General features: G+C 46.5%; 1 protein-coding gene across 3 annotated transcripts in view; it reads left to right on the top strand.

The window, feature by feature from the left end:
• The window catches only part of DPYSL3 (dihydropyrimidinase like 3), a 119,629-nt gene that overhangs the window by 44,777 nt on the left and 51,402 nt on the right, over positions 1-23,450 (top strand). Inside the window, exon 1 of one of the 3 annotated variants that reach the window (XM_077897776.1) lies at positions 12,613-12,784. The exons of 1 other annotated variant lie outside the window; for it this stretch is intronic. In XM_077897776.1, coding sequence (XP_077753902.1) covers positions 12,638-12,784 — 147 coding nt within the window. In that variant the 5' untranslated portion in view covers positions 12,613-12,637. Of the gene's footprint in view, positions 1-12,612; positions 12,785-12,981; positions 13,127-23,450 lie in introns of those variants that run through there. One more of the 3 variants, XM_077897778.1, reaches the window with a different exon arrangement.

The raw sequence follows: 23,450 nt of genomic DNA, 5'->3' as shown, positions 1-23,450 counted from the left end.
CTGAAGGCAGATGCTTACCAACTGAGCCACCCTGGTGCCCCAACTGCCCCAACCGCAACTCCTTTTAAATGAATCATTCATCTTTCTGTTTCATAAGACCTGTTCTCTCATGTTTGCATTAGTAGATCCACTTAATTATCCTACTGACCCATTTTATAGATGAGGCAAGTAAAGCTTAGAAGGCTTTTCAGACTGTTAATTCTTTTTTTTTTTTTTTAAGATTTTATTTATTTGACGAGAGAGAAAGAGAGAGAGGGAGAGAACACAAGCAGGGAGAGTGGCAGGCAGAGGAAGAGGGAGGATCAGGCTCCCCGCTGAGCAGGGAGCCCAGTGCTTACCTGACTCAGCTGCCTAGGTACCCCAAGCTGTTAATTTTAAAGTCAGCCCATCTGAAAAAAATGCATAAATAAAATAAAGTCAACCAATCTGAAATGAATTTGAAAAATCTAACAGTATTTCTTCATTTCAGTCTCTGGTTCTTGCTGCTTATGTTCACTGTGTTCAGTGAAAAATGGAGTACTTGGACCCTCAGAACCGACCAAACGCAGGGCCCAGGTCACCAACTGGTACCGAGTGTCCTGAGGTCAGAAATCCAGGGTTTCACTTGGGATCAGAGTGTCGTGGTGACTGGTCCAACAAAGAGGTACACCTTGTTGACATACCAGTGATATGGAAGAAGAACCTCTTTTTCCTTCCACAGCTCCTTGGGGAATTTGCTCAGAGAAACCTGTGACTAGACCTTCAAGCTTATGTTTCTGCTGTGCCTCCTTCTCTGCAAAGATGGGGACCCAGAGGCTCGTGAGTCCCCGTATTCCTGGGACATTTGCTATGACTAAATACAGGAAATCAGAGGAAAAAAAACCCTACAAGACAAGCAGCCAAAGTCCCTTCCTGGAGAGATTGGGGAAACCTGGAACATATAAACTGGGGTGGCCTCTTGCGTTTGGGGGCTGGCCTGCTCTTGTGAGCCTCCATCCAAGAGTGAATCTCAAATCCCTGTTTTGGGAGGGAGCTTTGGTGCTCCTCAGGAAGAGGTCTGAATCCAATCACGTGTGTTTCCGCTCAGCCCAAGGGTGGAACTGACTGCACTTTGCCGGAGACTCTGCAGCTCCAGTCATGTTCTCACACAGGCTTTTAACACACAGGCGGATAGTTCCGGGATGCAATCTTGTGGTTTAGGGCACAGTGGCGGTGGGGTAGGGGTGGGCTGGGGAAGGAGGTGGTTTCTTGGAGATAACTCACTGCTCCCTCAATTCTGAACAGGCACCAAAGACTACTTTGGAAAAAACAACAACAACAACAACAACCCTTGCCTTTGAGACACAGAGCCCCCTACTCTCTAATGCCTAGATAACTCAAGACTCTCCAGATGATCTCATGGCAGAAATTCACATGACTCTACACCAGGCAGGTAGCATAAATAAATGGAAGCCAACCCTCCTTCAAGGAAAAGGAAGCAGCAGACGTTAATGGGAGAGTACGTGTTCTATCCAAAAGGCAGGCAGTATTTAACTCTAGCTGATGGGCACCAATCTGTATCTGGGAGCCCAGAATTCCCACATTTTATAATTAAAAAAAAAGATTTATTTATTTATTTGAGAGAGAAAGAGCATGAGAGGGAGAGGAGGGGCAGAGGGAGAAGGAGAGAATCCTCAAGTAGACTCCCCACCCAGGGTGGAGCCCCAAATGGGGCTCAATCCCAGGACCCTGAGGTCATGACCTGAGCTGAAACCAAGAGTCAGACACTTGACTGACTGAGCCATCCAGACACCCTCCAAGTTTTCCAATTTTTAAAGATATCTAAATTTGAGTGTGAAATCTGTACCTTTAAAAATAGTGGCTAAGTAAAAAAAAAAAAAAAAGAAAAAAGAAAAAAATCATTCCATACATATATTCCATATAACCATATATTCATTTAATACCAGCCTCACTTTGAATATTGGGTTTCTTGGGACTCAGATTGTGGAAAAATAACATGCAGGAAGTTTATTAGTGATCAAAATCTGTGCAAGGGGAGGGGAGGGGACAGTTGGGCAGAGTGGGAAGTTGAGCTGTGATGTGGTCTAAAAGGCTTTGGCTGACCTGACAGCCTTTGGAGTTGTTACCCTCTCACCTATATGCTCACTTTAAGCACTTACTGGATCAGGCTGCCTTGGGGGCCGGGTGGCGGGGGGGTGGTTACCTGAGACAAGGGCAGTTTCCAGAAGGGCTGATGGCTGAAGGTTGAGAGCACTTGGAGGACAGAGTCCTTCCATCCTGAACCGGGAGGCGGCTGTGGGGAGGCTGAGTAGAGCTTCATAGCGTCTGCTACAGACCTCTCCTTACACTCTTCACATTCACTTCTTTGTGTAAGTCCTGGGATCACCAGCTCTAAAATCTACACGTGCCTCTTCTTTTGGGGGTGTCAGGGCCTTTTTTCCCATAGTTGGTCTTAGGGCCACAATAATACTCATTATGGTCCTCTACTAATTAGTCTAGATTCTCCTCATTCTTAGCTAACTTCTTCACTGGTCCTGATGGTTTACTTGGCATTGGGACCTGGACCCCGGTCACCATGCCCTTGTCAGGTTGTGGCTCATGTGGTTGTCTATTTACTATCAAGACTGGGCGAGGTAGTACCTAAAAGAACTGTGTCGATTGCATGGGTGTCATACATACTTCTCCCTTCCCCCATTGTGTAACAGCAGCCCTGCCACTTCTCAATAATCTGGGTCCTATAAGGTTGCCAATTCTCTTCCTTGCTTGTTTGGTCCCTGGGCACAGAAGCCTGAGTGCCCCAGAGCAGCAGGAACTTAAGAGTTCAGTAGGACTCTTCCTATGCCCCCTGGTGGAAAGCACGTTCCCTTTGGTGAAAAGACAGGAAACAACCCGGAGGTGCAGAGATGTGAAATATGTATTTCCCACTTGGTCCCTGGGAGTGATGGTCAAAGGGGTCACTCTTGCTTCTTTCTTCCTTGGTTCTTGGATTCATATATTCTTCTCTTTGGGACAGTACATACTTTATAAAGGATATTTATTTATTTATTTATTTATTTATTTATTTTTAATATTTTTAATTTATTTATTCATGAGAGATACAGAGAGAGAGAGAGAGAAGCAGAGACACAGGTAGAGGGAGAAGCAGGCTCCATGCAGGGAGCCCGATGTGGGATTCGATCCCGGGACTCCAGGATCATGCCCCGGGCCAAAGGCAGACACCAAACCGCTGAGCCACCCAGAGATCCCCCAAGGACACTGATTTAAAATGTACAGTGCATCCTGGAGGATGGGGCCCGATCCTTGCAAGGAATCATCTCTGAATTAGTGCTTCATTTGTGCCTTCTGTAGATCATTCCTCTACATTTAGGATGGCAGCTTCTAGGTGGGGCAGTATGTGATGGAACTACTGGATCCTGTATCCACATGACCTTTCATGCATCTTACTTGATATTAAGTAGACCTCTTAGTCTGATGTGATGTTATGGGATCCAGGCCAGTGCATTAAACACTCCTTATGTTGAACTGAGGCTCTAGCAGCAGCAAAGGCAAATCCATACCTAGAATATGTGTTCATCCCTTTTCTTCTTTGAAAGATTGATTTATTTATTTTGGCAGGGGTGGCCTTTTCCTTCTCCGAAGTTCATGTGTCCTTCACAAATACTCTGTAGCTCATGTGTCTTACCACTTCTTGCTCATCTGTCAGTTTTGCATGATGTCATCCAGAGAGTGTACCAGTAGGATGTTCTTCAAGATGTCCAGACTAGATCTTTTCGGACTGTATTATAATGGAGGAAGGACAGTTGTAGCCCTGGTCAAGACTCTTCATGGGTACTGTCATCTGTTTCAAGTACATGCAAACTGCTTTGCTTTGCTTTTCTGGCGGGATGGAAAAGAACTCCTTTGGTAGTTCAGTGGTGGTGTACCATGTACTTGAGACTGTGACAATATGCTCTAGGAAAATATCACCGCACTTTTGATTTGGGCTCTTAAATGATTGAGTTACGCATTGGGATTGGTCTGGCTTTTGTACTATCCAGAGTAATGAACTAAATGACCATATAATGGGGATTACTAGCCGCATAACTTTTGGTCTTTAAGGCCATTCTCTTAGGATGCAAATTTTAAATTTGCTCTCTTGATTTTATGTTTTGGGGTAAAGGTAGGGGACAGTTTTAGAGCTTTCTACTTGATCTTCCCACCTTAATTGCTGTTACCCTACAGGCCAAGAAACCAACATTGAAGGGTGCTAATTGCCATATTTATCCACTCCAATTAATCAATACAGGTTTGTGCAAATGACCAGTAGGTATATCTGTAAAGCTAGTGGGCCAAAGAAGCCAGAGAGCCAGAGCTAGACCAGGAGTCTGCTTATTAATTGGCCTTAGCATGCTTTCACACTAACAGAGGAGCTCTGCTGATGCCTCAAGTTTCTGGGTACCTGTGTCAACTGGAAACTTATATCCATCTGCCCCCTGGTGTTTAGGTAGCCCTCTTTTTCAGTTTCCAGTGACATTAGTAGTTCGCCCTAGGACCCCCTTGAGGAAAGACTAGAGGAATCATGACCTCTAGTCTTGGTGTTGGAAGATCTTTCCTCATGATGACCCGGCTTCTCCTTTAGTTACTGTTTTGCAAGCTTTAAAACTAGATCAGATCGAAAAATTGGGCACAGGATTATGACTTTCTTTGTTTTAAAGATTTATTTATTTGTTTGAGACAGAGTGGGTGTACAAGCTGGGTGGGGGCGGGGGGGGGACCAGAGGGAAGAGGGAGAGAGAATCCTCAAGCAGACTCCTTGCTGAGCATGAAGCATGATGTGGGGCTCTATCCCAGGACTCTGAGGTCACATGCTGAGCCAAAATCAAGAGTCAGCCACTTAACCAACTGAGCCACTCAGATGCCCCATGAGATTATGACTTTTTAGTGGAGTGCTACCTTCAGCCTTCTGATCATCAATCCTTGATTCATTTTGATTACTATCTATTTTAGTTTCCAACTGCTGTTTTAACAACTATAACCTCACCTGTATGTCTAACATGTGTTGACCCAGAGATGGAGATGCACACACAGTAATTTATCTCTCCCTCCCAACCTTATTCTATAATTCTAGACAATGTGCCTGCCTATGGCTTTGAAATGAATTACCATCAAATCTGAAGGCCAGAGGCCTTCAGAACCATCCTCTATTAAAGAAATGAATGAGAAAATCTATCCAGGGAGAAGTAGGTCTGTACACCTTGCTCAGGCTGGTATAGGTATGATTTGGGAATCAGCTCATGGGAATATTTTGTGTGTCTATAATATTTTTATTTTCTTTTTTGGCTTATGTGTATCAAAGATAAAATTGATTGTGTATTTAATGTATAAACATCTAATAATAACAGGTTAATCACCACCTTGATTTTCATTCTGTGATACTGGAAGTATATGACTAAGATTTCCCCTGTTTGAACTGTGGATAAAATTTACAGATCCAAGTGACTTAATGGGCGATTCTGTGATTAAATGCATATTTGCTAACATTAGAATAGCCTATATGTTTCACAAAGGTCTGGTATGTGTTTTTTGCCTCTTCAGAATTCTTTCTGCATTTATTTTGAAACCGTTTTTCCCCCCCTCTATCTTTCACATCAGGACCAAGGGAAATGTTTCTGTGTGTTCATATAGCAAAATATAAATTGGTTTTTGAAAAAGTAGAAAATATTTTCGATGATTGAAACCATGGAAATGGCTAGTCACTTATTATAGATATTTTGGATATTAAAAAGGAAGGCAGAGGATATTCTTGATTTTTCCCCTCTATTCAGCTTATATCATAGTGTATTAATTCCACTCTATTTCAAGCATTGTGAAAGAGCTGGGGACTGAAAAGATAAATAAGACATAGTCCCTGATGTAAACTAGTTTGAAAAATCAGAACAGTAAAAGTAATGGCAGGAATAGTTGCTAATTAACTTGCTTTGGGCTAAGAGTTTTGCATTAATAATCTTATTTAATCTTTAATATGTTCACTGTCCTTTATCTCCCTGTACACCTGAACCGTCTCTTCTTGTTTAAGGAGCCAAGATCCCATGCTCCATCCTCACTTCCCTGTGGATGAACCTTCTTTGCTCTTTGCTATGGGCAAGCCCTCTATCTGAACACTAGATGTCACCTGTGTTGCCCATTCAAGAATGTTAGGCCTCTTGTCCCCGGTCTCTTACAGAGAGAGCGCCCATGACCATGCTCTTATTTCTCTCACATGAGATTCCACTTTCTCTGGCTGTTACAGCACCATTTCCTTGTCTTCATTTACAGTAAAATCCCTTGAAAGAGATGTCTACATCAGATGTCTCCAATTCACTTTGATTGTATCTTGGAAACACTCCAATCAGTTTTCATCCCCACGACTTCATTAGGACCAGTACACACACACACACACACACACACACACACACACACACGGTAGGTACTCAGGAAATATGACTTGAATAATTTAATATATGCTCCCCAGAAGACCATTATGAGGTGGCTATTAAGATACTCATAGGTGCTCAGGGGAAGGCCCTCAGTGATTCTGATGGTGTTTTCATGCACTAATTATTATTATTTTATTTTTTATTTTTAAAAAGATTTTATTTATTTATTTATGAGAGACACACAGAGAGAGGCAGAGACACAGGCAGAGGGAGAAGCAGGCTCCATGCTAGGAGCCTGATGTGGGACTCCATCCGGGACCCTGGGATCATGCCCTGAGCCAAAGGCAGACGCTCATCCACTGAGCCACCCAGGTGTCTCTATTATTATTATTTTAAAGATTTTATTTGTTTATTGGAGAGAGAGAGAGAGAGAGAGAGAGAGCGCACAGGCAGGGGGAGCAGCAGAGGGAGGAGCAGGCTCCCCGCCGAGCAGGGAGCCCTGGGTGGGGCTCAATCCCAGGACCCCAGGATCATGGCCTTAGCTGAAGGCAGACGCCTCACCAACAGCCACAGAGGCGCCCTTCACGCACTAATTAATTCTCACTTCTCATCTTCCTTGAACTTTCAGCAGCATTTAACAAAGTGAACATGTTCTCCTCTGAAATATTGTGGTTTCTTGACCTTCAGAACACCATGCTCTCACGGTGTACCCTCTGTCTCACTGATCACTGTCTCCAGTCGTTTTCCTGGGTCCTCATTTCCCCTCAGGACGCTACATACCTCAGACCTTTCTGCCCTCTATCTCCACTCACTTCCTTGCTCCTCTCCTCCAGCATTGTTAAATAATACCTAGAGGCTGCCGAATCCCAAGTTTGTGTCTCTGGCCCAGGTCATCCCTTAGATTTCTAATCTCAGATATCTGCCTGCCTGCTTAACATTTCACTTCAACATATTTTTTTTAAAGGATCATTATTTGAGAGAGAGGGAGAGTGTGAGAGCATGAGTGGGGAGGAAGAGCAGAGGAAGAGGGAGAAGCAGATTCCCTGCTGAGCAGGGAGCCAGATGCTTACACAGGGCTCCATCCCAGGACCCTGAGATCCTTACCTGAGCTGAAGGCAGATGCTTAACTGACTGAGCCACCCAGACACTCTTTCACTTGAACATTTATTATTATTTTAATTTTATTTTTTAATTTTTTAAAAAGATTTTATTTATTCATGAGAGACACACACATAGAGAGAGAGAGAGAGAGGCAGAGACACAGAGGGAGAAGCAGGCTCCATTGAGGGAGCCCAACGCGGGACTCGATTTTGGGTCTCCAGGATCACTCCCTGGGCTGAAGGCAGGCACTAAACTGCTGCGCCACCCAGGGATCCCTCACTTCAGCATTTAATAGGAATGTCCACAGATGTATTCCTGATCTTTCCCCCAATACCATTCCTCCCACATTTTTCCCCCTGGCTGTGAGGCACACCATTACCTTTTGAGTTGCTCTGGCCAACAGATTTAATGTAATTCTCAGTTCCTCTTTTTCTCACACCCTGGTCGAGTCCATCAGCAAATACTGTTGGTTTAACCTTGAAACATATCTAATATGTGACCATTTCTCACTGCTTGTACTGTTACCATTTGGTCTAAGCTACCATTATCTCACCTGACCTTCTGTGACTCTGTATGTAAAATTCCAGCCCAATCTCAAGACACTGGAGTGACTGTCACCTTCCCTAATCCTGGTTTATTTGTCCTCAGTGCACCTCCTACCATTTTAAACACCATATATTTTCATTTTTAACCCTAGATTTGTCCCTTTCCTAAAACATAAGCTTTAAGAGGGCATGCATTTTGTCTATTTGATTCACGTATTTTATTCCTACTGTCTAGGTGCCCATACTACGTACTCAATAAATAAAAGTAAGTCAATAAATAAATATGGACCAAGGTTCCCCCTATTTCTAAATCCAGATCCTTAAACAACACACCATTCTTGATTCCTACTTTTTTCTTGAAACCCAATTATCAATTGTTTTTTAATTCTTTAAATTAAGACAAGGCTCTTGATGTTCTTGTACACTTTGATGACAATTCCTTTCAAAGTTTACAGCTCTCTAATCAGTGCTCAGGTAACAAATCTATTCTACTGAGCTGTTCTTTGGCCCATGTGTTGCCCTAGAATTTTGTGACCGTATCATATTAGCTAAGGGATATCCTCACCAGCCTGAATTCACCTGCTGTGAATTCTAGAATCAGGGAACTCTAAGAAGCCTTAGAGAAGCAAAAATAAATATTCTTTTTCTTTTTTTTTAAGATTTTATTTATTTGATAGAGAGACTGCAAGTGAGCACTAGCAAGGTGAAGGGTAGAGGGAAAGGGAGAAACAGACTCCCTGCTGAGTAGGGAGCCCTGATCCCTGGATTCCAGGATTATGACCTGAGCAGAGGCTTAACCAACTGAGCCATCCAGGTGCCCTCAAAATAGATATTCTTAAATCTAGCTTCTAATCACATGCCCTTAGTTACAGGAACATTCTTATTCCATCTATTTACTCTTTCTTTAGACACAATTTTAAAACTCGTATAGTTACTCACCTAATAATGATTGAGCAATTTCTATGGGCAGAGTCCTGTTTCACACACTAAGGATACAGCCGTAAATAAAACCAACAGATTCCCTGCCCTCAAGAAGCTTATATTCCAATGATGGAGAGAAGGATAATACTCAGTGATAAATTACTATCATATATACATATGGTGAAAAGTACCATGAAGATAAAGTAGGCGTGGAAGGGCACCAACTTGGGGCACCTGGGTGGTTCAGCGGTTGAGCGTCTGCCCTCGGCACAGGAAGTGATCCTGGAGTTCCGGGATCGAGTCCCACATCGGGCTCCTGCGTGGAGCCTGCTTCTCCCTCTGCCTGTGTCTCTGCCTCTCTCTCTGTGTCTCTCATGAATAAATAAAATCTTAAAAAAAAAAAAAAGGAAGGGCACCAAGAAGTGCCTTATTTTTGAGTAAGGGTATAAGGTAAGCTTCCTGAGATCTGGGACATTGTCGTTGTTATTCACCTCTATAACAGTAGCATCTGGAAAAGTAGTGCGTAGCAAGCATGAGATAAATTTCGTGTGAGTACTGTTAAGAATGAATGAATGATGGAAGAGACCCCATGCAGAGGTTCGCGCAGCAGTCCATGTGACACGTGGTGGCTGCGAGCCACAGGGAGAAGCCCTGCAGATTAAGAGAGTCCTATTACTTTTTTAAAAAAGAAAAAGTCACATTGTGAAATGACACGCAGAGTAAAGCCTTGTAACTAGTTCGATGTCCTTTATTCAAAGGAAAACAATGCACAGATTGGGGGAGTACAGTGCCGCATGAGTAGTGGAGCACACTTTCTGGGGGATTTGGGGCAAGAGCAAGTTTTACGGAGAGTTAGAAGAAGCAACGTGGAAACAGCGTGGTTGGCCGGGGATTTCCTTATAATACTAGCAGGTCCTATTTTTCAGGGTAAAGGAAGCTACTAGCTAAGTTGAGTTGGAGGATCATGATGTTTGTCAATGTTTGTTAGGTTTCGGGTAAGTGGAGGCTGACTGTGTGTGCTGTCACACACTAGATGTGTGACAAGGTCCCAGCGACTGGAGCAGCCTCCACTTTTTGGGTCTCAGTATATGAATTAATGTCCTCAGTCTGAATGTAGTTAAGGGACAGAACCAATAGCATTTCCTGAAAGATTGGCTATGGAGTGCAAAGTGGATGGGCTGAAGGAGTCAAGGTTGATGCCACGCCTTTGGCCTGAGCAACTAGAATAAAGTAGCTTTGATGGAGGAGTGGAAGTCTACCAACGTGGTAGGTTTGGTGGCCAAAATTAAGTTTCTTTGGGACGATAAATTAAGTCTCTCTATGTCTTCTTTTCCCTCTCTCATAGTTTCCTGAGATACCTAAAGCCAAGCACTGCTGTGTATCCAAGGAAAACCATTCAGAGTCATTCTACTGTGGAAAACATCCATGCTGGTTTCACTCCTCATTCTCTTGGCCAGACACAGAGGCTTCCTGTGTTGATGGCTGTCTTTCTTACTCAAAGAGAGGCCCAGCCAAGGAAGGCCTTTTCCTTCAAACTCATCTTGGACACTTTCTTTTGATTTAAGAAAGAAAAAAAAATGACTGGGGGGACAAAAGAGAGAAAAAAATAGTGTTTGTTGTACATTTCTGATTGTGGCAACAGCTTGAACCCATTAGCTGGTTATTATGCATTCCTTTGCATGGCTTGTCGCTGGAGTCCGATCCGGAGAAACACATCACAAGTCCTATAACATGTCAACCTGACCTCAGAGAGATTAACCCTAAGTCTTCTAATTTGAAATAAGACACACACACACACACACAATCAAGTGATCAAAAACATGGTATAAGTCTATTTAGTAGAGAGTGTTCTGGGTTATAATGACAGGAACAGGGGACATAAATAGGATGCAAGAAAGGGAAAGAAAGAAACCCATAAAATTAAAAAAAGAAAGAGGCAGTGGTATTTCTTGAGGATTGTAAATATCCCTTACATATTTTTACTTTTCTTAAGAACTTGCAAGATCCCTTCCAGCAAGTTTGGTACACATCTTTGGGAAAGATACTGAGAGAGCTCTTCAGGGTTTCATAGTATGTAGTTAATTCTCTTTTTACCCTGTTCTAAATATAATCCTGCTCATTTGCATGCCAATCCCCATAATGCTTTGTAATTTCACAACTCTTGGCTAGTGGTCTCAGTATAAGAACAAAGCAAAATGTTTTGGGTGTGACTTTGGCCTTAAACCTTGCTCAGGCTTTGCAAAAGACTACAGGGAGGTGACTTTGCCTGGCATTCATCCTTCTAGCCAGAGTATCACAGAAATAAAGTGGAGAGGGCTGTAGACTTTTCCGGTGAAGACTGCATTCAGTCCAGTTACCCATGAATGACCAGCAGCTTGGATTAACTCACTTGAGAGCAGGGAGTGTTTCAGGGAGTTTAGTCTCCCCTTCGATTATGTGACCAGGCTGATTCACTTTAGGATTTTGGAAAGCCCAAGCCTGGAGGATTCTGTTCCTATTCTGGTGGATGCTTTATATAGCTCCTCCACTGCAGAAAAGGCCTGCAATTTAATGAAAAGATGGCCAGAAGCGTGGTCAGTGAGTGGCCTGCCTTATAGAAATGTGAGTTTAAGATCCCTAAGACAGACCTAGTTGTGCTTAGTGACCTCTGCAGAATATTTAGTGGGCCATTAGCAATGACAACTGAGTGGGGGTGGTAGAGACTTCTCTTGAAAGGGTTTTTACAGTTTTTGCATAGCGAGCCATTTTTGTTACTTACATGATATGTCTGGCTTCATTTTCCAGGAGAGTTGAGGGAGCTCCTGCTGCCGGGTCACCCCTTAGCTCCCACCCATAAGGGTCCCTCCGAATACTGGGCCATTTAATTGTAGCAAGTAGCTGAAGGACAATATAGTCCAGCGCTCAAAGGCCATGTTTGTGCTCCCAGGGACATACCGACTCTGGTCCATCGGCTCTGCCTACCGCACACTCGGGATGCTCAGCCGTGCACACGGCTCTCTGTCCGGGGGAAGCAACAGTGGCGCCCCGCACCCCCCATGGCTGCACCCCAGTAACGGGACGGGGCGTCTCAACCACAGGTGTTTTCTCCTCTCTACCCACGGAGCCGCCTTATCGCGCTTCCACCCGTTCCGAGAGCCCGGCAGCAGAGTTCTTTGCAGCGTGTTATTTTGAGAATGTTTTTTACAATACGGAGAACAGTTGCTGGGAACTGACAGCGCAGCGCCCCGCCGCCCAGCGAGGTTGGTGGTTGCTTTACCCGCGCCCCGATGCGACGCGCAGCGCCGGGGCCGGACGGGCGGGGGCGGGCGGGGGCGGGCGGGGGCACAGGTGCGGGCCCGCTACACCGCAGCGGAGGCGGCGCGCGGCCCTCGGCCCGAACAAAGGCGCCGCCGCCGCCTGCAGCCCGCGGCCCGCGCGGAGCGGACCACAGCGGCCCCGGCGGGCGGCCGGGAGCCCTCCCGGGCCCGGGAGGGGGGTGGGGAGGGTGCGACACCGGCCAGGGGCTCGGCCCGCGGGGCCGGGCGGGGCCGGGGGCGGGGGCGGGGGCGGGGGGGCGGCCCCCGGGACTGCAGCATCCCCGCCCCGAAAAGTCCCTCGCGCCCCCTGGTGGCCGTGAGCGGGCTGGCGCCGCCGCACTCTCGAAGTCACACACACACACACACAAAAAGGAAGAAAAAGAAAAAGTGGGTGAGGCAGATGCAAAGAGGAAAATCAATAGGGATAAGAGAGAAGAGGGAGGAGTCGCGGAGCAGCCATTCTGGTCTTGCGGGGTCCCAGCTGGCACGGCCAGAGAGGGAAAGGAAAAAAAAAAAAAAGCCCGGGCGTGAACGCGAGCGGAGGAGGGTGTGTGTGGCGGGGGGGTCGGGGTGAAGGGGGGCCGGGGAGATTTACTATTGTCTCCGGCAGCCGCCGCGGGAGCCGCGAGGGGGGCGGAGGCGCGGGGGGCGGCGGCGCGGCCAGCGCACCACTCGCTCCACCTGATCTCGGGCGCTGCGCGCTGCCGACGGGCGCGGGCGCGGGCGCGGGAGCCGGAGCCGGGCGGGAGCCGCAGCCGCAGCCGCAGCCGCAGCCGCAGCCGAGCGGGAGCCGCAGCCGAGCGGGAGCCGCAGCCGAGCGGGAGCCGCCGCCGCCGCCGCCGCCGCCACCATGTCCTACCAAGGCAAGAAGAACATCCCGCGGATCACGGTGAGTGGGGCGCCCCGCACGCGGGACCCCGGCCTTCGGGGGGAGCAAGACAAAGAGGAAACCGAGGAGCGGCGCCGGGAACCCCGGGTTAGGTGTCCGCCCCCGCCCCCCGCCCCCCGCCGGTAGTTTCCAAATAGCCCCGGGCCCTGCCGGACCCCGCGCCGCCCGGGGAGCCCCTGTGCGCCGCCCCAGGCGGCCTCGGCTTTTTGTTTCAGGCTCGTTGGCCGCGGCGGGGTGTGCAGGGGTGACAGCTCCCGGGGCCGGCGGCCGGGCCGCGCCCCTCTCCCAGCTGCTCGCCCGCGCTCTGCCTCCCGCGCCGCGACGGGGGCGGGCGGCCCGGACCCTCGCCCCGCACCTTGGCCGCCGTCCTGCCTGCGGCCGCCCCCGTGCATGTGTCGGGACGTCAGGGTGCGGACTGGACCTCTAACGCGGTGCGGCGGGAATGAGCAACTTTTGTTTTGTTTTGCCCTCGGTGCATTTTACATCTTTCATGTCATCCCCCCCCCCCCCATCTCCTCCCAAGAAAAGGCTGAGTTTTAAGAGCAGATCTTGGTTCGGGGTCGCAGGCGCACGCTGTGTGCAGGACACGTCCTAATGCCATTGTGTGCAAGAGCGAGCGCCCGCCGGCGGCCGGGGTCAAATGCCCCGGGCGGGCGCCTCGGGCGGGGACCCGCGGACGAGCCGGGATCCGGGATCCGGTACAGCAGCCGCACCTTCACCCGGCAGCTCGCGGCTGCAAAACACCGCGCCCCCGCTCGGGATTTCTCCGGGATGCGCAGAAACCATGCCCCTGAGTGGAAGGGCGCGCGACAGGCTGGGATGGGCATCCCCCCCGGAAAGGGGTGGCGGTGGTAGGGGGCAAGACAGCAGTGACGAGAAACATTGACATTTGGTAGTTTGGCATGAAGCAGTATGGTTGTGCTTTGTCTGTAGTGAATGGGGGTGTGTGTGCAGTGTGTGTGTGTGTAGTGTGTGTGTCTGTGTGTGTGCGCGCGTGTGTAGCGGGGGAATGGGTGGCTACTCCATCTTTGCAAGGCGAACAAAGGAAGTGATCAGCTGGCCCCTGGGAGGCTCTGCAGCTGCCCTAGGGCAGAGCTGTACCTGCTCCTGTAGTTAATTTACCAGGGATCCACCAGGTTTTGCTGTGGGCGTGCGTGTGTTTGCACTTGCTCCGCTATGTGTGGAACGCCCCGTGTGCTCCAGATCACCAATGCAGGACCTTACCCCTGTAGGCAGGACGAAGCTGTTTTTGCCTCTACTGCACTTTATTCTCAAGTGGTTTATTTCTATTGAAGCATGCTGTGTTTTCATGCACCTGACCTTCACCCCACACAAGGGCACCCCACCCCTCCCTGCTGTCCACCTGGTCTTAGGGAATGAATACTGGGAGAAAGGGTAGTGGGGATGGGTAGGGATCCTTTTGCCAGGTAAAGGTGTCAGGTGTAAACATATCCTCCTTTATCGCTTTGTGATATCATCGACTTCACGTTATTGAAGATACATAGTGGATCTTTTACAATGCACAGTAGTCTCGGAGCGCCAGTTGTCTTTGCAGAGAGCTGTGGAAGGTATTGTTAGAAAGAAAAAAGACTGAGACAAAAGCCCAATTTTTATACTATTTCTCTAACGGGGGAGGGATGAACCCCGGCGCTCATGCTATTACATGTGTGAAGTATGCTGCACTTATGCCACTTGCCTTACCTCGAGGATACATTTGCCAGTCCCCCTGTTTGGGATAAGCAGAGAAAAGCTTGTTTTTTTTCTTTCTAGTCTGAGCATTGCAAGGTTCTTCTTATGGACTCAGGCTGTGATATGGCACTGAGGGCCACGCCCATTCTTATAGGTATCACTTAGGCCACCTTTCAGGAAAGCCAGAGAAATCTGGCCCTGATTGATCACTTGCCTTCGAAGCCCCCATAAATGTGTCTGTGCCCTGATCCTAGAGCCAGGTTTGCCAGGGGTTCCCTTTTGTTCCTGTTTGGATGCTCTTCCCTGGGGTGCCTCCTTCGTGTTCTGTGCGGCTTGCATCCTTTCTCTCTGTGCATGGGGCGTGGTGCTGCATAGCTGCCTCTGCCTTGAAGCCGGGGCTGTGTGTCTCCAGCAACTGTGACAAGAATGGACAGTGGTTGTGAATTTCTTCCTCATATTCACCTTGTTGAAAGGGGTCTGGGGTTGCGGGGAGCAGAGGAGCATGGCAGGAGGGTGGGTATTGGTCTTTGGGGGCAAGGACTCCATTTGTAGATTTTCCTCAGGCTTTGTGTTTGTATTTCTGTGAACAAGAGTTCTATTCTTGGTTCAATTATTTTTGCATGTTTGCATGTCTATAGATGATTGTAGTTACCTACATACTATAAGGGTTCAAATACTCTTCCTCGATACAATTAAAAACATTAAAATATGGACACAGATATACCTACATAGAAAATGTCATTAAAGATTTAAATGGAACAGATATGCCCTACTCTTAGTTCTAGCATATTCTTTTAAATGATAAGATTATGGAATTTGAATTAAGTTTTCTAGCCTCTCTGTATTCCTTTCTGTGAAGGCTGCCCCACCCAGTAGCTAAAATGTCACTAGAACCTGAGGATCGATGGGGGCAGTCTTTCTTGCTGGATACCTTTTGCCTCCCCAGACACCACCCTCTGCCACAATTTGGGGACCCCAGTGAGGCTTTCTTTGTTTTTGTTTTTCTTGCCACCTCGTTTTGCCTCCCTCCTGAGATCAAAGCCTTCTTACTAACCTATGTTTATTGGTTTCTTGGAGAGAGGGATTTCTCTGTCATGGGTAGAATTGGCCAGGGCTTTCTCTGTGAGTGTCTCGGGCCTCACATCTTATTGTTCTTTCTCAGGTGCATGGCCGGTCTGGTCCACCTCCATACCTGCCCTTGCTTCTAAACATCGGGCTGGCAGTTCAGGGTGGTTCAGCAAATCAGAGCAGGGACCCTGTGCTGCCGTTCACCTCTGTCTCCACTGTCCAGCATAGTTTCTAGAATGCAGATGTTTCATGGTTGTCGGTTAAATCAATACCTGAATAAAAAATTGTTCCAAGTAAGAATAGCTCACACCTACTGAGTGTTTATTTTGTATCAGGTATTGTGCTATGTGCGTTACACGTATTGTCTCGTTTTGACCCTTGATTCAATGCTCTCTGAAAGGTACTATAGTTATCCCCAGTTTATAGATCCAGAAAAAAAAAATAACCCAAGCCCTCCCACCCGAAATCCATAGAAAATCAAATGCATTTGCCCAGGATCAGAGGTTGAGTAAGTGTTGGAGGCAGGACCCAAACCTACACACCTGATTGAAATTAAAATGGATGTCCTTCGCCACCACACTCTTTTTTGGTGTTTCTGCTTCTGCCATCACTCTGAGGTGGTGTTAGTAAGGCAGATGGTGTAGAGGAAAGACTCTGCACTCTCCAAGCAGTTCTGGTAGGATCTGGGAAGCCTGTTTTTCCCGCCACTGTCAACAGATCCCTTAACATGGTGTCTCGTACTTTCTTTTTATTAAATAGATATAAATAGCGTTTTGGGGGGATGGCAGCTAGCATAACAGTTCTGCAGGCAGAAAGTTAGGGGAGTTACAGTCCTTGTGGTCCTCTGGCATGCTACCACCTGAAGCTGAGTGGTGGGGAGCTAACAGGTTGCAGTGCTTTATGTGTATTCTCTTGTCAGAGTCTCCGCAAAAAACCATTGTAAGGAAACCGAAGCACAGATAGGTGAGGTTAGTTATCCAGCATTACCCAGCGAGAATTTTGGGGCAAAGCTGGAAATAAACCCAGACTTCTCTGGCTTCCCAGCTTCAGCTGTCCTGGTACAGCTGCTGCCTCCCAGAGGCACATGCAGCAGAGATTTGGAAGGTGTGGATAAGGAGTTCCAGAATTCCCTCTGGGAGATACATCACAAAAAATTGGCTTTATGCAAACGGTAATTGGATTTCCGTAAATATTATCTTGCAGATGGTGCATCTCGGCTGCATTGGAGGTTGGGCTGTACATGTGTGATGTTTGGGAATTCCCAGAATACACATCCTCAGGCAGGAACCCAACGTGGGGAGTTCTTTTCCAGGGCGCATCATCAGGGTGCCGTGGTCCCATTTGAAGGGTGTGATCGTGAGCGTTGTGGGTGCCATGGGAAGTTTTTATTCCCGAGGGGAAGGGATGGGGCCTTATGCAGTGGCTGGGCAGGGGGTCTAGAGGTGGCCAAGAAGCAGGAGAGGGCGTGAGTGCAATCCTACCCCAGCCTCTGTGTCTTCTTGCTTCCAGAGGTGTCACTTTAGTCTAGGAGCTAGCATTAGGGGTTGGAGGACTAGTGTTTAGGAGACCAAAAGAGATGGAGTTGTCCACAGTCACTTCTATCCGTGTAAGGCATCTTGGTAGGGAAATTCCAGAGTAAAAGTTAGGAATGGGAAGCATCTTAGATATCTGATCATGGAAATCTCAGCCCAGGCACTGCCCAGGGTGTTCATTTTTTACTTGTATTTTGAGCAGCTATGTGGTGATCCTCAGCCAGGTTATTCCTTTCTTTCTTTTTCGCTTTCTTTCTTTCTTTTTTTTAAAATTAGATTTATTTTTTAATTTTTATTTTTTTAAGGATTTTATTTATTTATTCATGAGAGACACCCACAGAGAGAGAGAGAAAGAGAGGCAGAGACATAGGAGGAGGGAGAAGCAGGCTCCATGCAGGAAGCCCGACGTGGGACTCGATCCTGGGGCTCTAGGTTCATGTCCTGGGCCGAAGGCAGGTGCTAAACCACTGAGCCACCCAGGGATCCCCCTTTGCTTTCTTTCTTTCTTTCTTTCTTTCTTTCTTTCTTTCTTTCTTTCTTTCTTTCTAGATTTATTTATTTATTTATTTATTTGGGTGGGGGGGGGGCGTGTGCAGAGGGAGAGAGAGAATCCCAAGCAGATTCTGAGCTGCCCATGGAGCCCCACACAAGGCTCAATCTCATGACGCTGAGATCATGAGCTGAGCCAAATGAAGAGTCGTGGGCTTAACCCACCCTGGCACCCCTGGCTTGTTACTCTTCTTTCTGAAGCATAAGCAAAGTGCCTTAGGTGTCTAGACAGCTCTGCCTGTTAGTAGCTATGATGGAGCTGGCTGGACATTTGGGGGAATTCTAGAGGAATAGATTTCCTCAGAGAATTCCAATTTATGGGGTAGAACTGTCAGCTTATAGATGAAAATCTCCCTGCTTATCTCATTGTGGGAGGGCTGTTGAAAGGCCTCCATGAAGGTAGTGACCCTGTAGTGGTGTGTGAGCTCTGATATCTTCAAAATGGTAAACACTCATTTTTTTTTTTGGTAAGATTTTATGTATTTATTCATGAGAGAGAGAGAGAGAGAGAGAGGCAGAGACATAGGCAGAGGGAGAAGCAGGCTCTCTACTGAGCAAAGGACCCAGATGTGGGGCTCGATCCTAGGACCCCGGAATCACACTCTGAGCCAAAGGCAGTTGCTCAACCACTGAGCACCCCCAGGTGCTGCAACACTAATTTATTTATAAAATACCAACCACTCTGGAATGTGGAAATTAATGAGGAGGAAGACATGATAAGGGTCTGGGGTAGGAAGAAGCTACTTAGGAAGCTATTTTTTGAACACAAGTTCTCAAAAACAAAAATTAATGCAATGTTATATAAGAGCTCTTCTTATTTTTTTTCTTGCTTCAGTTATATTGCAGCGTTCCTCAAAAGTAGGCTTCTCATTCATTTCTCACGATCTAATAGAGGACTTTGGACTTTGATGTAGAGATTTTCTTTTAACTTAAATAAAGGGCATTTTTCTTACACTGGGTCGTTTTTTCAATCCTTATTAGCTTGAAGGCTAAAGTGACCCAGGTTAGGATTACCCTTTCTAGCAATCTCTTCATGACTCCCTGTTTAGTAGCTTTTTCTCTTCCCTTTCTCCTCAGGAAAAAAAAAATAGCATTGAATTTGAAAAAGAACAAAAAAAACCTTCATATCCTAATGGGCCCTCTGTTCTTTACCTGTTGACATATTTTATAGAACTATTTGCTTTTGCTTATTACATTTGAAAAGTCACAAATTGTTTACGCCAGTAGGAATGTCTCCCTAGGATATAAATCTGTGTCTTTTTTTTATTAAATCAGTGCTCCTAATCATAAGGGGACTGGAAATTTGAATATGTCATCACCTCCTATGATGAATGTTAATAGGAAGCCTGACCGGCTTCCCAGTTACTCCCTTCTCAAATCAGTGTTTCATTTTACCTTTGCTTCCATTTTCTATGGGCCCTTCAGAAACAAATGTGAAAGACCCTGGACAACCCAGAGAAATAGGCTATTTTCTATTTGTACACTCTTTTGTTGTGAAATTTCTTTCATCAAACTGAGTATATGTGTGTATTTCAATATACGAGATAGACCAAAAAAACTGTGTGGTGGGATAGGATGGGCTCCTCAGTTTGGCCTCTTTGGTCTTAGTCTCCATGTGGAGTCTACTTATAAAAACAACTTCTCTTGGGGCACCTGGATGGCTCAGTGGTTGAGGGTCTGCCTTTGGCTCAGGTCGTGATGCCAGGGTCCCGAGATGGAGTCCTACCTCAGGCTCCCTGAACAGAGCCTGCTTCTCCCTCTGCCTGTGTCTCTGCCTCTCTCTCTCTCTCTGTCTTTAATGAATAAATAAATAAAATCTTAAAACAAAACAAAACAAAATCTCTAGGGCTCCAAGTGGCTTTATCCGTTCAGTATCTGACCCTTGATTTCTGGCTCAGGTCATGATCTCGGGGCCTCAGCGAGATCGAGCCCTACTTCTGGTTCCATTCTCAGCACGGAGTCTGCTTGTCTTTCTCCCTCTGCTCCTTTTCCTGCTCATGTGTGCGCTTTCTCTCTTTCTCTCTCTCAAATAAATAAATGAAATCTTTGAAAAAAATCCAACTTCTCTTGAGGAACTCTCTTCTGTTAATTAGATTGTAGGGATCTCAGTGGTTAGAAAGATGGAACGAAGCATAGTGGAGCTGTTAATAGCTACCACGTATTGAGTGGCTTAGCACAAACTACATGGATTGCCTCACTTGACTCGTAGCATCTCCTGGAGCTGCAACGATTAACTACCATTTTTGTGCTCTGGATAGAGCCTGCAAGAGTTTTACTAACTTGACTAAAGGTGCACAGTTGAGAAAGCAAGATCCTGGGACTGAATCCTCCAGAGGTGAGTTAGTTTTGAAGGCAGGAAGGCAGCCTGTCCTTCCATACCCACCGGTGGTTTTCCCCACCCCCATCACCTCCAGCCGCCCACACCTGTTAGCGCACAAATGCGGGCTTCTCAGGGTGGACAGCGTGGGGATGATCTGGCCAAACTGATCACGTCATCACTGCAGCAACAACTGAGTGCCTCCCCTCCTCACAGTGGTTCATGCTTTGCTTTGCCAGCTGTCTGACTTAGCTTCTGGCTTTTGCCCAGATGCATGTATGAGTGCAGTGTGGAAACGCAGATGCTGTTTTCCTGCCCTGTGTAAGTACAGATCTGGGCCCAAGGCCCCTTCATGGTCGCTGTCCCTGTCCGCTTCCCAGACCTAGAAGGAGCCAAGCTCTCTGTTCCCGTTGGGCTCCAGAAGCACAGGACACGCCCAGCACTCTAAGCCAGATGGGGGAGCTCCGCTTTAGAAATGGTTGAGGAGGAGCCTACTGGGGACATCTGGAATTCAAGGACACATTTCTCCTGGCTTAATGAGTCTCTCTCTCTCTCTTTTTCCTGGGAAGCACTGAACAATGAGATATGCAGGATAAAGTGAGATTCGACTTTTTAAGAGAGGAGTTCTGCTGGTTCCTAGAGCAAAGGAGCCCTCTTGTTCTTTGACACAGGGGAAGACAGCCCTGCACGGAGTGTCAGCATGCTGTGGTTCAGGCCTGCCCTTGCCTCTAAATTATGGGTGACTTTGGGCAAACCCTTATTTTCCTTCTCCATTCTGCATCAGTCAAATGAGGGCATCAAAGGAAGAGAACTCCATGAGAAGAAAGTCAGAGCAGAGCGGTCCTTGGTGGCTTAAACTCAGTGGAACCAGCTCACATCTGTGTTGGGTCTAAGGGTCTTTGGCTGCTTTTTACACTTGAAATCCCAGCCTTTTTTTCTCATTCAGAGGGTATACTTGGCTAATAGACTCCAAGAGAAATGTAATAATGTCCTTTCCTCAGCAGCACGTTGTTATTAATTCAAATGAGTTTATTAAAATAAGACCACGATTTCTTTGCTTGGCACATACAGCCCCTCTTTTGGACAAGGCTATCAACGATAAGGGCACAAAGGGAACAAATGGCCCCAAGTCTATACTGGTCAGGTAAACAGGCACCCAGCAGAAAACAGCCCCTAGTCTGTATATGCTCCACCAAACTCTTTTCAGGTGCTCATACCAATATTTTAGGTATGGCAGCTTCCATCCCATGGAAAATAACCCTTCCCCCGAGGCCAGATAATGCCATGGATACCCCATGAGGTAGGTATGGTTTGGATTTTGTTACCACTGAATCTCCAGTACTTTGTCTTTGGCTGGAATATATTAAGCCTTCTGTAAATATTTGTTGAATGAATGGGTGCAACACTTACTTTGCAGGAATAGTTTCAAGGCAGAAGATGATCAGAACATGTGCGTGCGTTTGTGCTTGTACATTGTCCTTTCACTGACAGCTGTCTTGAATATTAAATTTCCTTTTTTTAAAAAAAGATTTTATTTATTCATGAGAGACGCAGAGAGAGAGAGTGTCAGAGACACAAGCAGGGGAGAAGCAGGTTTCCCGCAGGGAGCTTGATGTGAGACTCACTCCCAAGACCCCAGGATCATACCTTGAGCTGAAGGCAGATGCTCAACCACTGAGCCACCCAGGTGCCCTAGCTGTCTTGAATATTAACTTTTAAGAAAGAAGGCCTGGTTCTAAGAAGCCAGCACAGGATCCCTGAGCAAGAGAAAAAGGACAGCACATCAGCAGAACAAGCAGGGTCAGCTGTACTCTAGGACCTGACTGGGGCCAAGGGAGCCTGGCCCTCACTTGCACTTCTCTCGTCTTAGACCTCCCCTCCACCCCCTTTTCCAAATCCTGCATCTGACCCCATTCTCCGCCTGTCTCAGGGCTTGCCTGGGTACTTCTTGCTTGCAAACAGACCCGTTGTTTCTCTTCCAGAAAATGGTTTACAGGAAAGAGACCTTTATGTCTCCTTTCAAATAGAGAAAATTGTCACCATGACTTTTTGAACCAGGATCCAACATAGATGTGAATTGAGGCCTTTCTGCCTTTGCATAGAAACCACAAGCCATTGGAGTTAATAGCAGCAGCTAGATAGGACAGTCTGCATTTGTACAGGAAACCCTACTTTTTAGAAAGCTTTGTGAAGGAGCAACCCATAGGTCTTTCTTGCTTCCCTATTAGGGTTGGTCATTTAGATGGAATGTTTTTATGCTTGTGTGTGTGTTTACTCAAAGATTTCTAGTCTCTTACTCCACTGCATCTGTCAGCTTTCTCTGGGCTTATGTTTGGAGCTCTTCCTGTTATTAGCATTTATTCTGAAGTTCATTTTTTTGCTTTGATGGGTGAGGGCAGTTAAACTTCAAGCACATTTTGCCAAGTTTCATCCCTGGCTGTAAACCATATGGTTTATGGTCTCAATAATCTTTGGGTAATAATAGTCACTAGGTCCTTTGAAGAGGAACATTTATAAGAGCAGGCAAATAAAATATATTCATGGAACCTAAAATCTCAGATCAGAAAGCACTTGAAATAAAGTATGTATTAGAAAATGTCATGTATAACATAATCAAGTATAATAATAGCATTTGGCTCTTTTTTGATTTTGTGGCGAGTATTGACCATTGGCTCTGGATCGAGCAATGCTTGTCCCTGGAGCATCTCTTGTCTGGAACACAGCAGGGAGATTAGTTTACAATGAAACTACTACTTAGTAGTAATTAGTAGTAATTAGTAATTAGTAATACTAATACTATTAGTAGCTACTGCTACAACTAATAACAATAACAGATATTTATCATATCTTGTGATAAGTGCTTTTTATTCGTTATCTCATGTAATCCTCAAAACTGTTTAGTAGGTAGATGGATTCCCGACTCGGTCCTGCCGTTTTATTGTGGAGAGAACCTAGATCAAAATACTTGCCTAGGATCACACAAGCCTTCTGAGGTGGGACCAAAATTCGGACCGACTCCCCTCACTTGCTTAACTGCTATGGGAGCTACCTTAAATTCTGTCTTCTTTTACCTTCTTCCACTTCCAGGGTCATGAGACACTCTTTCAGATTGGAGTTCACTTAGCTCAGGTCCAGGGTTAAGGCCTTCCCTGCACCTGTTTCCTATGAA

This window comes from Canis aureus, chromosome 5 (assembly GCF_053574225.1).
Source record: "Canis aureus isolate CA01 chromosome 5, VMU_Caureus_v.1.0, whole genome shotgun sequence".
In the NCBI taxonomy this organism is placed as follows: Eukaryota; Metazoa; Chordata; class Mammalia; order Carnivora; family Canidae; genus Canis; species Canis aureus.
This window is presented reverse-complemented; position numbering and strand designations above follow the sequence as displayed.